General features: G+C 35.5%; 1 protein-coding gene across 2 annotated transcripts in view; it reads right to left on the bottom strand.

Annotated features, from left to right (window-relative positions):
- PCCA (propionyl-CoA carboxylase subunit alpha) overlaps positions 1-17442 on the bottom strand; it is a 312653-nt gene that overhangs the window by 75615 nt on the left and 219596 nt on the right. For both annotated transcript variants that reach the window (XM_081127259.1, XM_081127260.1), the window contains one exon: positions 2247-2345. In XM_081127259.1, coding sequence (XP_080983385.1) covers positions 2247-2345 — 99 coding nt within the window. The remainder of the gene's footprint in view (positions 1-2246; positions 2346-17442) is intronic.

Below are 17442 nucleotides of genomic sequence, written 5' to 3' on the forward strand. Positions count from 1 at the left end.
GAATAACTCTCTAAGTTAGTCTAACAGTCTGAGTTTTAACAAGTCTTCTAGTTGATTCTGCAGCATGCTAAAGTCAGCGTCATTGGTTTAAAGCATGAATGAGGGTAAATCACTATTTGAGGAACTCTATGGGAAGACTGAAAAGTACTACATAGCATAGTGGTTGCAGGCATACAATCTGGGGTCACACTGCCAGGGTTCAAATTTCTGCTCAGCTCCCCCCTGCTTTGTAATCACAGGGCAATTACTTAGCTCTCCTCAGCATAGTGTACTGTTTAACAGCACAGATCCTCAGCAAGACTGCTTGGACTTAAATCCTGGCTCTACCCTTCATTGCCTGTGGGACCTTGAACAAGTCACTTTACTTTCTCTGAGCCTCTGGTGCCTCACTTAATAAAAAAGCATAAGTAATAGTGCCTACCTTCACTTAATTTTGTGAAGGTGGAAAGCGTTAATATAGTACTGTGCTTAGAACTGTACCTGATGCACAGTAGGCACTCTGTGTTACTCTTCTCATGATAACTGTCAGTAATTTTATAGGGACCACGTTATTTTTGGGAGATAAAAAGAGTCAACATTGAATTCTAATGCCCACAAAAAGTAAATAATATTCATCTGTTCTGATACGAAGAACTTTTTTTACCCTTTTTTTTTTTTAGGTAAAAGACTTTCTTTTTTTTCAGTATAGTATTCACCTTCCTCAGTTTATTTACTTCCAATGAGAGAGCACTTACCTGGAAGCAATGACCTCTCCGAAGAGTCAAGGGGTCTGCCGTGAGGCGTCATTTATTTCACATTAACATTTTTTTAAGCAAAAATCTTACAAGAATAAAAAAATTTACTGAACCTTGTCTCTATGGTCCAAAAAAATACTTCTGGGGATTATTCTAAATACATATCCAGTGTTAATTTAGCTGGAAACTCTACCTGTAAAAATGCTACTAAGACACCTATCTGCATAATCATTTAGAAGGATGCTGAAAATGTCATGATACAGAGAACTTTGTGCATCTCTCTACTCACTACGGAGAGGTTAAACCTTGTCCCCCTTGCCAAATCACATGGATGCCTGAGCCACAGCACCTTCAGTGCAGAGTATATTCTATGGGACATAAACAAGTGTAACAAAACCATGCATTCAAAAGTCACACTAACTGGATCTAGTGATGTGAAATTATGCAGTGACATTTTTTTCAAGGTCTCAAAGCGTTTAACCTCATACTTAGAATACGAAAGAAAATATGAGAGAAAAAAATATAGTGGGACAAATCACAAAACCAAAGTTAAAATACAGGGCTCATTACTGAGGGTTTATGGTTTCTTAGAACCATACATGTTGAACCTGGCTTAGAAATTGGTCATCAAATATTTAGCACAGGTTCTAGAATCCTCCACTGCACAGTCTCTAATAGAGACAGAGGGATATATGAGCCTGGTACAGAGCAGTCTGTATCTGTGATTCTCTTGATTTCTTTAGGTTTTAAAATCAGTTTCCTGTGTAAAATCAAGTTAAGAATATGTAAAAACATTTTCATAAAAAAAGAATACGAATTTAATGCTATGGAGGGTTTATGATTTTTATCTGCATGTGATAGCCACACATTCTGCATGTTTTATTTTTTCTTGAACCCTAAACCTCAACTATGAGCTGAGCTGAAGGAATTTTGGCAGAATCTCTTTTCACAGCTTCCTACTTTAAAATGGAGGTCACTGATTACAAAGAACATTTAATCAACCCTAGATTTCAAGGCTTCGCCTCAATGCAGGAAATTTTATATTAGGGGGAAGAGAAAGGTTAACAAATTAAGATTACTCAATTTTTAAAAGGCATCAACATGCTATGGCAAGTCAACCTGAATAGCTCACGTTTCTGATAATCTAATAATACACAATTTCAATTACACAGAAAAGGAAGGTAATAAAGTCAGTCATATTTTACAACTGAAAATCCACAATGGCAAAGAAAACTACTAATCTAGTATTTTTAGAAAACCATGCAGAATGCTTTATCTATAACAAAGTATAATATACTAACCTTCCTGGGTTGCCTCAAAAACGCAAGCATTAATTTCTCTAAGACGTAACTCAAAATTCTCTAAAACAAGAAAAACTGTTTCCAACTATAAAATGTAAGCAATAGATAAAATGCAGCTTTCCCCTAGCATATCTGTAAGTATTAACCATGCAGATATTGATAAGGATTTTTGACTTAAAGGAGTACTCTAAAAAATCAACAGAACATTTACCTGTATCGTCCTCTGAGTGCCATCAACACTGACAGACAATAAGGGTGAAGCCAGGTTCCATGTGCTGGTCACATTTAGTTTCGACCCATCAACTTCCACCTGTTGTGACACCAAATAAGACTGTTACCATGAAGCAAGACAGAAAACTGTTCTCAAGTTCATTGCTGCATACAAAGCAGCAGCCATTTTAAACAGATGGCTCCCAAACAACCTGTCATGTTTACTGCTCCCGCCATGAAAGACAGGGTCCAACAAGAGTCTTCTCAGCCATCTCTGGGGAGAGGTGAAGGACCTGGGCACAGCTGCCTTTCGGTACTGAGGTTTCAAGTAATTTCCAGTAAGTAACAAACAGCCTTCTAACTCTAAACCTATCTGGACATGCTACATTTACTGCAATTAGACAAGTAATGCATATAAATTCCAGTGACATTTTGCAACCCACACAACAGGGCCTGCATATAAAATCCTCTCTAAGGACCACGAAAGAACTTTTCTATGTTAATTTTAATGAAGGACTATGCATTGTTATCTTAATTAAACAGCTTTAATTAGGCAAAATTCTTTGGTGTTCAACATTAAAAGTCCATTTTGAACTTTGCAAAGTTCTGTCATATTTTTGTTAATCAGAAATTACTAATTTCATCAAGTCATCAGTCATGAAGATACCAAAAAAACCCATGATCTTTTAAAACAGATAATCTTAAGACAAAAAAATTAACTTCCAAAGAAAGAGCAGAAAAGTAACTCAAAGAAAAATAAATCAAAGCTAATTTAAAATAAAAGTACTATTAGTTATTTCTTCCTTTTCACTCACTCATTCCCTAACTCTTTAATGAGTTAAAAGTGAGAGTTGTAAAAACAATAACATTATTTTAAGTCTACAGTAAACCCAACTAAGAGATATTTAAGTTTGTTGAAGTTTCAAAATAAACCTGTAGCAGAGCCAAGATATATAATCCCTAACAGTTCCCTCACTATCACTTAATTCTCTTGAAAGACACTCACTTATTAAAATAAAGAAACACAGACTTATACTGTTTAGAAGAAGATGTGTATTACTGGGTAACCCAATATGGTATATCCATACAATGGAAAAGTAATTAGGAACAGTCACCTCAAAGGCATTATACTAAGTGAAAGAAAGCTGACACAAAAGAGTATGTGCTATATAATTCCCTTTATGTGACATTATATGACAGAATCAGATCACTGGCTCCTAGGAGCTAAGGGTAAGAGGATAACTTTGACTAAGAAGGGGTTTGAGGGGACATTTTGGGGTTATGGAAATGTTCTAAATCTTCATTTTGGTGGTGATCACACAACGATATATATATTTGTCAAAACTCAATCAAACCATCAATTAAAAAGAGTAAATTTTATATAAATTATACTTCAAATATGACTGAAGAAATGGAAACATAAGGAGGAAAAATCTACCTCTGAAAATTGAAAACAGTATTTTGAATTGCATTTGACATATCTTCCCTTCCTGAAAAACTGACTTCTCTCCCTGCATCCTCTGCTATTGGGTGAGTAGATATAAATGTTAACTTGGCAAGTAGGACACAAGGAAAGTTCCTTCCAAACAGAAATGTGAAAATTAAAAAAGGTCCTTTCAGGTCCCCAAGTATTACACGAAGGAAAGATAGCAGGAAAAATGAAAATATCAGAGATCAAAGTCCTCCGTATTTCTTCTTCTGCTTGGACCTTGGGAACAGATAGGGCAGTGTAGAGAGGTGGGTGAAAATATTCTCACATATGTCAAGTATCCTAAAAATATCTAGGCTGAAGGGCTACTTCTGGAACACAATCTAGGAAAGGCCATAGGCTTCTAGTAAAGCCCAGTACTAGGATTCATGGAATCCCTAACATAGGGTCTGGTGTCATATCAACAGCACACCATTGATGGAGGGAGAGGCTAGACAGATGACCCAAGCATATCATGGTAGGAATCCAGAATTTTCTCCCTGTCCTAGCAGGATGACTAGAGAAGGTCTAAGGACCGTCCATGTATTACAGGGGATTCCATGACTGTAGGCAAACATTAGCCAAAACTGTGGGTGGCACAAGTGTCTTCAATGACAAACAGGACGAATCACTGCTCAACAATCACCAGTCTAGGTTCTCCTTGCAAGGACATTGTGGGTCTGAGTTCTCCCCTTTACCTCTAGAGTTATGAGGTGACTCTGACCACCTCCCCAAAGGCCCTTTTACATGCGCCCAGAGGCCATACCTTAATGGAAGCTGGAGGAAGGGGAAGAGGCCTAAAACACTGTGGCACCTGAAAGAGACTGTTTAAACCAAGAGCCTAAGATCCTGTTTATTGCCAAGTTTCCCCCTCACCTCCTACTATAGGTAGAGGGCTTGTGAGAAGCTGATGGGTGATAGACAATAAAGAAACATTTCTTTGCACACCTGGTAAGTAATGAGTATAATTTTGCAGCTTCATTATATAACTGGAGAAAGGAAGCTATCACCGCTCCAAATCATAAACTATAAAACATATCTTCAAATTTTAATGAGGAAAGAGAACATGCTGAAAGCCATCACAGACTTCTCAGGCCTCAAGCAGTAAACAAATTTCTCAAAAAGACCCATAATTTTGAACAGAAGATGCAATGATTCTATTGATGCTCTTTCAATGTGTGAAATCTAGATGTAAGTATAAGCCATAGGAAAGGTAGGAAATGTTTCTCTGATATAGAAAGGTAGGAGCAGAATGAACTGAAGAATTCTCATTACTATGCTTCATATATTGTTCACACCTAATTCTTTACCCAAGGGTGACTGAAGCAGTAGATGTAAAGTAGCATTTCCTTATTATGACACTGAGAACATGCCATAAAGAACCACCCTATCTTTTCAATCCCAAAAGCAAATGGCAAATGAGATCTAGGTCAAAGAAAATAACAGATTTGGTGAGAGGGTATTCAGGTAACAAGCTTAGCAAGGAAAAGCTGCAGGCTGCCCATGCTTATACCCAACCACCTACCCTACTGCAACATAAATAATCAGAAAATAACCAATACTAGATCTTTACACACAAATTGTAAAAAATATTTTTTAAAGAGACAATGGTAAATTAAGAGCATATAACACAAGAATTACTCAAAGAAACACAGGAAGAGTTCAGATAAATAATTCTACAAAGTCTCATAGACAACCATAGGAAACGTGACCCCTCTTTTTTAAAAAAAAAAAAAAAATGAGCTCAAAGAAGAAAAACAAAGGTTCAAAGAAGAGATTATACAACAACAGAAGGAAATGAAAATCAAGCTGGTAGAACTCAGGAGAAAAAAAAACACGAAGAGAAAAATAACATTATAAGATAAAAGCCATGTTAAGAAGCAACCAAAAATAGAACGTGTGACTAAAAGGACAAGGGCATGGAGACATCATATAAAACAAAACAGAAAATACCAATAATATAAAAGAAGTTTATAGAGAAGACAACAGATCTGAAGAAGGGAGAAATAGGATCTAAAGAAAATAACAAAAGTCTTCTTCAAAAAGCCTTAAAAAAAAAAAGAATAAAAGTAAATTCAAAGATATGATAGGGTAAAACTTTTCAAAATAAATAAAAGCTTTAAATTTGTAGGATGAAGATGTTTATAGAACTTTAAGAATAAAAAAAACACTATGTGGGTATTTAGGCAAAGATAAGACTTCACGCACAAGCAAGAAACAAACCTCAGGTCAGCCTAATTTCTCAACGACAGTAAAGATCACAGAAGACCACAAAACCATGTAGTCCAAATACTAAAAGTAAAGAATGTTGGCCTCAATTTTATACCCAGCCAAGGTGTCCTTAAATTATGTATCATATAAATGTATCTTGTAGCATGTAAGAACTTAATGCCCCTTCTTTAAAAATGAGGCATCTCTATACATACCAACATGAAACCATTCCAAAGAACAGTGTTTACAGTATGCTATCATTTCAGGGGGGGAGGGGGAACAAAAACAAAAAAACCCTGTACGTGTGATTTTAAAGTCATCAACTATCTCTGGATTAACATGTAAGAGGAGCAGAGGGGCTGAGGGATAGGAATGGAAGGGAGACTTGCTTTTCACCACAAATCCATTTACACTTTTTAAGTTTTGTCCTGTATACATACAAGGTGGGGTAAAAGTAGGTTTACAGTTGTGAGCACACAGTTTGTTCTTGTATTACTGTTTATTAATTATTGTATTATTTTCCACACAAACTGTAAACCTACTTCTGCCTCACCCTGTATATTATATATTTAAAAATTTTAAAGTGAGGATAAGGATAAGTGATTATTTCCTCTATCATTATAGCATGCAGTCAATATCTATTTTAGACTTTCTGTAATAGGCACACAATAAACAGTTGCTGTTCTTTCAAAATTTTGTTTTGGTTAACAAAGCAATACTCATTTCAATTTGTCTGGTCACAGATTTATTGATTTCACCTATGGCATCCATTTTTACAATGTATTTCAGGTCATCTTTCTTTCTCAACTCTCTTTCTCATCTGAAAATGGGGACCTGAACCAGCAATGCTGAATGAAGATCTCTTCTAGGTCTAAAATTCTATGATTTTATGTTTACAAAGCCCTTTTATTTAAGTTATATTTAGGTAGTTAATTTTTGATATGTCATATTCCAGTATTAGAAACAGATATTTTGTTTTGCTTAAATATCTGTTCGGGGTTGGAAGTTTTCAAGATCTTTCCTTCACAATAAAAGTTAACAAAATAAGTAAAATTCGGTAAGGGGATAAAAAGAAAAACAGACCAAGAGTGAAGTGACAAAGGACAAATTACTCTGGGGCACAAATAAAATTTCACACCTTTCAAAGCAGACAATATTATAGACATATTCTAGCACTATGAAAACACTAGAACATTTTAATTATTTTAAAGCTCAGTCTTTTAAAAACAATCAAAAGACACAACATCTCTGTTTAGAAACATTAACCTAAACATAAAGATTTTATGTCTTTAATTTAAACAGACCTAGGATTCAAAGTGCACCAAATTATTATCTACTACTGGCCCACACTGTTGCGAGATGACCTCCTCTTTTCTTTACTGAAGTTGAAGCCATAAGTCCTCTTATTTTCTTGTATCATCAACCATCCCCTTCCCTTTACTTCTCTCTCCCACTGACTACTTCCCTCTGTTTTTGAGCACATACATACAGGAGCCTCGTATTTTCACTGCATGTGCACTTGAACCACTATGTTCTGAAACTACCCAACTATTTCTCTCCTATTCTCTGACAGGGTCTAGAACAAATGCGCTGTACCTATGTTCTTACCACATACCTTTCCCCTTCTATAACCTTCTACAATCTGGCTGCTAAAATTATATTCTGAAAGGTCACTAATCTACTGCAGGAATTTTTATATTCTCTTCTTAACCCACATTATACTTGACTTCTCAGCAGGAAGAAAAGCTTCCCTGAGGCAGTGAGCTTTAAGCAAAAATGTAAAGAGTATGAATCAATGTGGTAGTGGCAGATGGGTGAGTGGGACTATCCAGAGAGAATATAATGGGGGGGGGGACAACTATCTGAGGCAAGAAGGAGTTTACCTTATTTGAAACTAGTGTGCAGAACACAAAAAATGAAGAAGAGCATGGCATCCAGCAAGAATAAAGAACAATGAGAAATACTAAAGGATTCCAACTGGAGAGTGACAAAAACAGCTTCTATTTTTAAATGATAATTGTAGCTCCAGTTTAGAAAATGAATTAGATAAAACAAAAATAAAAATCATGGTGACCAGGTCTATACTACTGGTAGTGAAGAGAAGCGGGATATTCAGGAGTAACATAAACCAAGGGAGCAAAGTGGGAAGTGTGAATACAGCAGTAAAGATATGAAATAGTCACCGAGGAAAAGAGAGAAGAGTGAGCTTATTAGAAAAACACTGAAGCTGCTACACAATGTTGGATGTTCAGCTGCAGTGGGACATCATGCCCATGTAATGATATAAATCCACCCCCGGTATGTGATTTTCTCCAGCAATGCTCAGCTACTTTGTGTGATGTAGCTGTAAAGAGAGGGGGAGGATGAGTTCATCTGAGTTTGGGTTTGATGGAAGAATCCAAGGGTTGAGAAAAGTAAGACTATTTGTAAGTAAATGACTATAATGACAGGCCAGGGAACCCAAGCCCGATAAAGGATGAAAAACAGGGGTCTTTGGATGGAGAGAAAATATAAGGACTTGTATATGGAGGCAGAGACAGACCATAAACTGGTTGCTAGCCTTCAGGCGCAAGGGAGGGAACCTGAAGGCTGCCAAGAGGAAGGGGAGGTAAGGATATAGACCAAGGGTGTGAACTTCCAAGAACCAGTGTTTTACAAGAGGAAGGGGAACAGTGGTCTAGAATGACACTAGGAGAAACACAACCCCTTCCCACCTCCCTTCTCTGTTAATGGCAAAGCAAGAAGGGTGCAGAGGGCACAGTGGAAAGGGTTGAGAGGAATGGAAAGATTGTATCAAAGAGCAAAGGAAATTGATTTAGGAGTCATGGATGACTGGAAAGGCTTTCAAAAAGCCCAACTTCTCTCCGTCTTCACCACTACCACCTTAGCCCAAACCTGCCATCGTCTCACCTGGACTAACAGTAGGCTTCCCACATATATTCTTCCGTATCTCCAATGGGTTTGCCTCACTACAGGCAGCGTAAACTCTTATAACCACAATACTGATCATTTACAAAATCAGAGAAAAAGGGAAATAAAGAAAATATAATAATGACCAATGGAGGTCTTGCCTGCTTTTGAAAAGTGTAAACTCCAAAAAACTGTGTAATACCGCAACCTTTAGTACCAGGACATCATGTGTCTCACTATCCTGTAACTATTTAAAGATTATATTCTGTGTAAAATATTGATATTATAAGTTTGAATTAGTGAGAACAAAGCAATATTGGGTAGAAGTCATGAAATTCATCTCAACAAGCCCCATTTTCTGACAACTTTCCCCAGCTTAACCAAAGAGATCAGTTTAACTGAAAATTATTCATAATAATATTACTTATGATATTTAAAACAATACTTTAAAGACATGATTTCTTTCCCATTTTAAAAAAGCATTTTCTCACATGTAATAATCTACTTATAACCTTGCATTTCATTAAAAGCATTTAACTGCATTTGTGGTACAAATAATGTTGATGTGGAACATTTTCCAAGAGTTGTTTGGAACATTCAATTTTCCTATCTACGTAATCATAAGGGGAAGAGAAAGTACACACCCTAAATTAATTTGACATTTGAGAGAGATTACTTACATCCTTTACCACTAAAAAAAAAGGCACTTCCTCAGAGATACCTCATGACAGTTAAAATATCACAGCTTCTATTGCAATAGGCACCTGCTAAACATTTTTTTTTTCAAGATTAGGAACGTAAAACCTAGAAAACAAAATATTTGCCAAGAAGCATTTCCAAAAATAATAGGAATTTGGGAAGACACAGGCAGCAAGAAGTTTCTGATTCATCATACAGGTTTTCTTTTTGTCATACTCAATTTTAAATTCTTTCTGTCATCAAATGTTAAGAAGATTAGCATTGCACAGAATTAAATCTAAGATAAAAATCAAGGTATTCCACTATTTGAAAGAGACTTTGATCGTATATCTTGCTTCTATTTCTGAAAACAACGTGAAGGATAAAAAGATTTGTTGATCAAGCTGTAACTAATTCTCAGAAGGGAACAACTATTTCCTGCCCCTTTAATAGGCTTTCACAGTGTGTCTTAAAAATAATCACTCTGCATTAGATTTTCCCCAAAAGTGGGGAAAATCTGCAGTTTTCTCATTTGACTATTAGCCTGGAAAGGATCCTAGAAATAACATACTTTAACCAAACCTCTCCTCCTCCTATTTCACATATAAGGAAATTAAAGAGCCACATAAATGATGTAAGTTATAGAAGCAATTATCTTGCAGTTCTCCTCAGAGCATTTCCCGTAAGTCCAGGTGTCAAAAGCAAAAGTAAGAAACGTAATCTAAATACTAAGATATAGTACTGGTATATAGTAGACACACTGCATGTTTGTACCTTGAAAGGAAAGATTGTTCTAGAGATAAAGATGTTTATTGGTTCTTTTTGGATCTTATTTCTTAACTACTGCTAACAAAAATATGATCATTAAATAGTATACCAAATAGATGAGGTATATCCACATTCCCGGTAACAAAATGCAGTTAATTAAATTGGGATATTGCCACCATTTATACCATTATCATAGTTCACTGACTTCTACATAAACTGCTGCTACATATGTGAAATACAAATGTATATTTTTTAAATTCCAAAAGAGGTTGAGAATTAGCAACTCATAATCTTATTGTTTAGATCTAATGGCTTTGCTGTTACTTGCTCTAGCATTTGTTTCTCAGGTAACACAACAAAATTAACACATTTGCTATACTATAATAATAATTAATGATTCATAACATTTTAATATGAACTATAACTGACTTATATCTTAACATAACACAAAAAGCATAGGTATTCTTTATCCTATTTACTAAAATAATTTGTTATTCCAAAATATAGTTATATACTGCTAGTGCCCGTTCAGAGGGAAATGAGATGTCTGTTCTCTGAAAACCATTTTTCATAAGTTTCTTCTTTATCACTATCACTTTGGAAACAATCTTTTATTTCTCTCCCAAATATATAATAATGATAAAAACATCAAGAGAAAGTAGACATAATGATGACGATCTGTTAATCTGTCACAAAAGATTACATTAAATATGCATGTGTTATAAATGTAATTAAATATATCTCAAAGGATATGAATTGCAAAAACAAATTTTAGGTACTGACCTACAATCAGCTAGGCTGACTAGCTTCTGTTTAATTATCGCCTCATTAATTGATCAGAAACAACATTAATTTCAGTTGTATGTTTTTGTTAAAAAATCTTACATTATTTTGCCAACAGTTTAATTATAGTAGTAGTTTCTTTTGGATTGGTGTGATAAGGTCATTCTCTGCAGATAATACTGTAAATTATATCAGTTTAATGAATAACTCCAGGTAGATGAGTTTAGCAAAAGGAGCAACTTAAGCTGCCTTTACTTTACCAAACCTACCAAATCATGGTGGAATCCTGTGTTTTCTACGTGGTATTGCCATCGATAGTCACATACGTATTTCGCTACCACATATGTCCCCCAGTAAAATCCCATTTTACCTAAGCTGGTAGCTCGCCACCATAGAACCCATACATGCTCAGGTAGTTTACAATAACGTCCAAGACCTCCCTCTTCCTGAATTCCCATACACTGCATTTGTAACATGCTATTTCCTAATCCCACCTCCTTCACATTATCTATCTGTGACTGTTTAGCATTCTAGAACTGTCCTTAGGCACCAACAATTTGCCCTAATAGCCCATTTCTCCTGGCCAACAACAAACATATTTGATGCTCTTGTTTTCTATATTCTGACCTTCCAAGGATCATCCAGCAGGTCTGTCCTCTTTTCTGTTTCTGTGGCCATTGCTAACATTATTCCCAACATACACTAAGACATTTATTTTCTCTTTTCTACATTGCAATACCAGTAACATATTTGATAGTTTTATATTTGTTTAAACTTGTGGTGGCAAATTTACTCCCTTAAGAATTAACATATATTTTATGTCCTTAAATCTTCTCATGAATTACAAATCCAATAACAGAATGTTTCTAAGCATGAACAATAAAACGTTTTTGCTATTATGGTTTAGCCCAGTTTCTTTGATAGATAAAGGTGAGATACAGGAATTGATGCCCCAAAACTACTCATCAAATCCATCCAGTGAATAAACTAACAATTGGCCTTTTATTCTCTAAGTATCAACCATATCTGAAGGAAGACACTGGTAAAAATCTAATTACCCATTAAGTTGATCATAATAAATAATGCACTTAGAAAGAATCAATGGGACAGCGTATCAGCTCTATAATCCATGGGAATAACCTTACTAATAAGTAAGGTTAACCGAGTTACCGGTATTTTTTCATTGCTCCTAACAGAAAATAGAAAAACGGTGCAGTTTCTATTATTCTAATGAATGGTAAGGGGAAAGTATTTTTTATTTTTTTATTTTCTGTGAAATAATTTCAAATATACATAAAAATTGTAGCAATGGTACATCAAACTCAGATTTCCATTAGCATTAGGAAGTTATATATACCTAGTTTTATGTTTGCATATTTTTAATAACATTAATAATCAAAATCATGTGTCAACCTTTGATGACATAGTTTTCCCCTTAAAAGAAGTTTCTGTGTATTTAAGCTTAAAAAATACTAATCTAACCCTAACCAGTTTGGCTCAGTGGTTAGAGGGTCGGCTTGCAGACCAAAGGATCACAGGTTCAATCCCCAACCCTGGTTGTGGCGCATGCGAGAGGCAACCAATCCATGTCTGTCTGTCTGTCTGTCTCTCTCCCTCTCCCCCCCCTTCCCCTCCTTCTCTCTCTTCCCTCCCCACCCCTTCCACTCTCTCTCAAAAAAAAAAAAAAAAAAATCAATAAAAAAAATATCCTCGGGTGAGGATTAACAACAAACAAGATAAAGAATTTCAAAAAAAATTAAAATTAGATTCCATTTCTAGGGTTTCACTTTCACGTCTACACACACACACACACAATATCTATTCAATTTGTTAGGTAAATTCTTTAAATTCTGATGACTGTGAACAAAGTACGACCATTCTATTATTTGTAAAACTATGCTCCCAAACTGAAAGGAGAAAAAGACTGGCATTTTCCCAGGGGCCTTGAAAGGGGCGCGGCCAATCCATCGCGTGGGCAGCAGTTCCTGGAAATGCCGCGCCTACTGGCCTGTCACCCAAGGGCAGCTAACACAGAGAGGGAAGAGTGGAGGGCGACGGGACCAGCACAGGAATCTAACGAGCAAACCACATTCATCCCTGAAGGCCTCCAGAGGTGCAAACGGCAAGAGAAATAGTGAAACTGTTTTTATATTTTAATTCCTTAGAAAGCTATTTTTAAAATCTTTAAAATGCCAACCAGTGCTCCTCTGAAATGAGGACAAGCTCTAATCGATTCTCGCGGCAGACTGAAAGCACGGAAAGCAGCAATAGTTTGAAAAACTATCTTGGTTTCTCTCCTTCTCACTAGTCAAGGATCCACATTTAAACACTTTCGAAAAAGTTTACTATTACCTGATTGTAATAAATCTCAAGGGGGCTTCTTAGATAACAGTGGAGTACAAAATTTACATGAACTATGTAAAAACCTGTAGACAGAAGGGTTATAGTCCCCGTTTTCAGCCCCTAACATTCAAGCCAAAGCCCCTAGCAAGCATCTCTGTCAAGATACTCCTTTCAAAAGGGACCTCTGATCGAACGGAACAATACTCAGCTCTATTGCTTAAACAAGTAATTTGTCCATTATGTGGGGATGGGGAGGTTACCAAAAACACATAGAAATACCTACATTAGCAAACATAAGCTAAACAATACAGTCATGTCCTATCCTAACTTACCAAAAGAAAAATATTTTCTTTATGGAAAGCATTTCTACTGAAGAAAAATACATCATTACCTCTAACACAAAAAAGCTAGCATCAGTTATTACACAACACCTAAAACTATTAACTTTTGTGAGGGATGGCCTCCATATGGTTAAAACAGGCACAAAGACCCACCATAGGTGAGTCTACAGTTTAAAAATTTAAATTTAAATCTAAAAATTTAAATCTAAAGTTTAAAAATTCCACTCTGATAGACACTCCTTTCAATTAAGAAGGTGTCTTTAGAAAGCTCCTATTAAAATCCACGTTAGAAATTAACTCCTTTGTACATAAGCGCACAGGTTAATTTACTAGCTTATGCAGCTCTCACTTTAGATGAGTCATCTTTGATAAAAAGGAACTAGGAAGGAACTGGCAGGTGTAAAAGCCCTTATAACAGTAGTGGGTGAGGTCAAAGCATATTAAAAACAACAACAACAACAAAAACAACCCTTCTGTTAAGGAAAATTTTAAACACATATAGAAACAGCAAAAACAGTTTAATAGACCCCTATATATCCATCCTCCAAGTTCAAACCTTATCCACTTAAAGCCAATCTTGTTTCATCTCTATTCCCACTGATTTGCCCACCTGCTCCAAGACTATTAAGAAGCAAATCCCAGACTTATTGTTTCATCCATAAATTCAATGGCTACTTTTTCTTCAGTTTAGCCTAAAGTACTACAACACGCATCAAGCTTTTGATAACAAAGCAATAAAAATAATAATTTAATAATCAGTAATAGTTATCTTGTTTTTATTCTACACATATACTTTGAGCCCTGGGAAGGGCTTGGGAGGTGCAAAGTGGGCAATGGAGCAGATAGCTGTGAGTGGTTACCTGGAAAACAATCAGAAATCATACATACACTGCATACCGTATTACGCGGTCTATAATTTCTATTCATTGAAGGATGAGGTCAGAATGAAGTGTTCCTGTTAGTCTGGGTCACAAAAGTAATTCAAGATGCATATAAAAATGCTTATTATCATTCAAGTTCTCTAAACCCATTCAACCATTCAGCCCTTTGCTTTCTGATAAGACTGCCAACAACTATGCCAATTAGTGTCAATTGCAATGTTAGATTTCCTAACATCTGCACCTGCCTACCAGTTCGTGTAGTGGGCAGAAAGAAGTGACTGATGGTTACAAGTTTCAGCCACACTAAACCCTGTTTTTGTGTTAACATTTTCCAAGTCTACAAATTCACCAATTGGTTTAAAAAAAACACACACAACATTTTGCAAATTAGTTTCTATAGAGGATTTCTTCTTTTTGAGGGAGGGCAGGTTGAGTTATTGTAAATTAGAACAGTACATACTTTATTTAAATCTTATAAAGTTTTATAACTAGGAATAATCTAATCTGTAAGAAATTTAATGATTTATATATTTACTTCAAAGTTTCACGAATGCTAAATTTATGCATTTCACTTAATCACATGATTAATTTTTAACAAGCCACCTATTCATATTTTGAATACAATACTTCTCATTTGAAGCAAGGTTTTTGATTAAATTTTCTTTTAGAATTTGCAAACCAAAAATTAAAGCACATATAAAAGAACAAGGTATATTTAACATGGAAGAAATCATGAACATCTGAGAATTTAATATTAATCGTATATTTTCATATTAAGTATATATTCCCTTTTTCCCTTTTAAAGTTTAAATAACTATTCACAACTTAAAAGTATACAATACTTTTGAAATATCCAGAACAAAATATAATCATTAATTTATCCTCAGATCAAAATGCTTCACTTTGGTTTATTATAATTAGTAGCAACATGGTATTTTAAAATTTCACATTTGAAGCAAATTGCATGTAAATAAAAGCTACTGGGAGTAATACATCAGTTAAAAACAGTGCATTACTACAGAGAAATAAAAATTGCACGTCAATATCTAAAAGTATGGAAGACGTATGTAATGTAGCACATTCTATCTAGTGCCATTACTTAAATTGCTGCTTTTCCTCAACAATCTATTCTCCAGCTCTAGCAAGTAGAATAAATGGTAATTTTACCTGCCAAATTTGGCATTAAAAAGGACAAGCAACTTCATTACCAGAACAATGCTTTCAATATCATTTTTCCTTCCCACTCAGTGCCAAACAGAACAATTCAAAGCAAGAAATCTAAGCAAAACTACCTCCTCTTGTTGAAGTTTCACACGCTTGAACAAGCAAGTAATAGATACAGAATGCCAGCAAGAACATCCTCTCTGTAACTCAGCATATTTCTTATACTGCAGCTTAATTCAAAGCTCAACAAAAAGGAAACACCTCATCATTGAAGGAGAACTTCAAAAAGTTCTCCATGTGTGGTCCGGTGTGGTATGAGTATATGCTAATTTAAAACTCAATGGACTAGATTAACCTGAAAGGCTTGATTTGGATTAAATTTTGGGTTAAAATCCATTAATGTACCTAAACCACTAGTGTGAAATGAATCAAAACAAATCTTTCTTGCCTGACTGGGCGCAGCTCAGCTGTTGAGCATCAACCTAGGATCCAGGAGATCGGGGTTTGATTTCTCCTCAGGGCACATGCCTGAGTTGCTGGCTCCATCCCCAGGGGGTGAGGCAGGAGGCAGCCGATCAATGACTCTCTCATCATTGATGTTTCTATCTCTCTCTCTCACTCTCCCTTCCTCTCTCTGAAATCAAGAAAGACATATTTTTTAAAAACAAAAACAAATCTCTCTTCAATCTTTGATACAATAAAATAACGGAAAATAACACCCCCAACCAGCAAACTTGCCCATCACCACTGACTCTCACAGTTCCTAGGTGTTTTTAGTATGTGGCTACAAACAAAATTATAAATTCTTCTAAACCCTGTTTCAAATCTGATCATAAAAACATTAAGCAACAACTCTTCTATTACTCACACTGAACCTGTGAGATGACAGAGATACATTTAAGCCAGTTCTAAGTAATCATCACTAGATTTTGAAAGATAAACTTTATCAGGTTTTTTTTTTTTTTTTTTTTTTGGTCCAATTGGGTAAACTTGGTACCCACCCACAAGAGCTATGGTTATTTACAACAGAGGATTGTGCTATGTTTAATCTCTAGCTGGCTTCCTCACTCTTGTTCCATATGATAACCATACATAAACATAGTCAGACTTTTAATAAAAAGCCAAGTAACAAAATGGGGCAATAGTAACATACACATACCATCATGCTAGAATGATAAATATGGCTAAGAGCAAATATATCCACGCAGGGCCATGCCCAAAGTCATTTGCACTCAATTTTAATATTTGAAGCAATATCTACTTCTCTTTTTTTGAGATTTAAACACTGAGTTAGAAACAAATGGCATGGTTTTATAATTTCCCACTTAGAAATAAAATACCTTAAATAAAGAAAGCAACACTGAGTCAGAATAGAAATCCCAGTAGTAGTAATATCCAGATTATGAATGCCCCTTGGTTCTCTTTGCAGCTGTCTTTTTATCACTTGTTCAGAAAAATGAGTCTAAATCAAAGAAAGGGAACATGCACTGAGGGCCTAACATCAATCAGGTATTTTAATAAACATTAAACTTACTGCATCCTCAGAGCAACCCGACATGGGGATGTTAACTACATTTTACAGATGACAAATCTGAGGCTTAGAGAAGTTAAAATAACTACTCAAGGTTCCATAGCCAGCAAAGTGCATAT

This window comes from Miniopterus schreibersii, assembly GCF_964146895.1.
Source record: "Miniopterus schreibersii genome assembly, chromosome: 2".
In the NCBI taxonomy this organism is placed as follows: domain Eukaryota; kingdom Metazoa; phylum Chordata; class Mammalia; order Chiroptera; family Miniopteridae; genus Miniopterus; species Miniopterus schreibersii.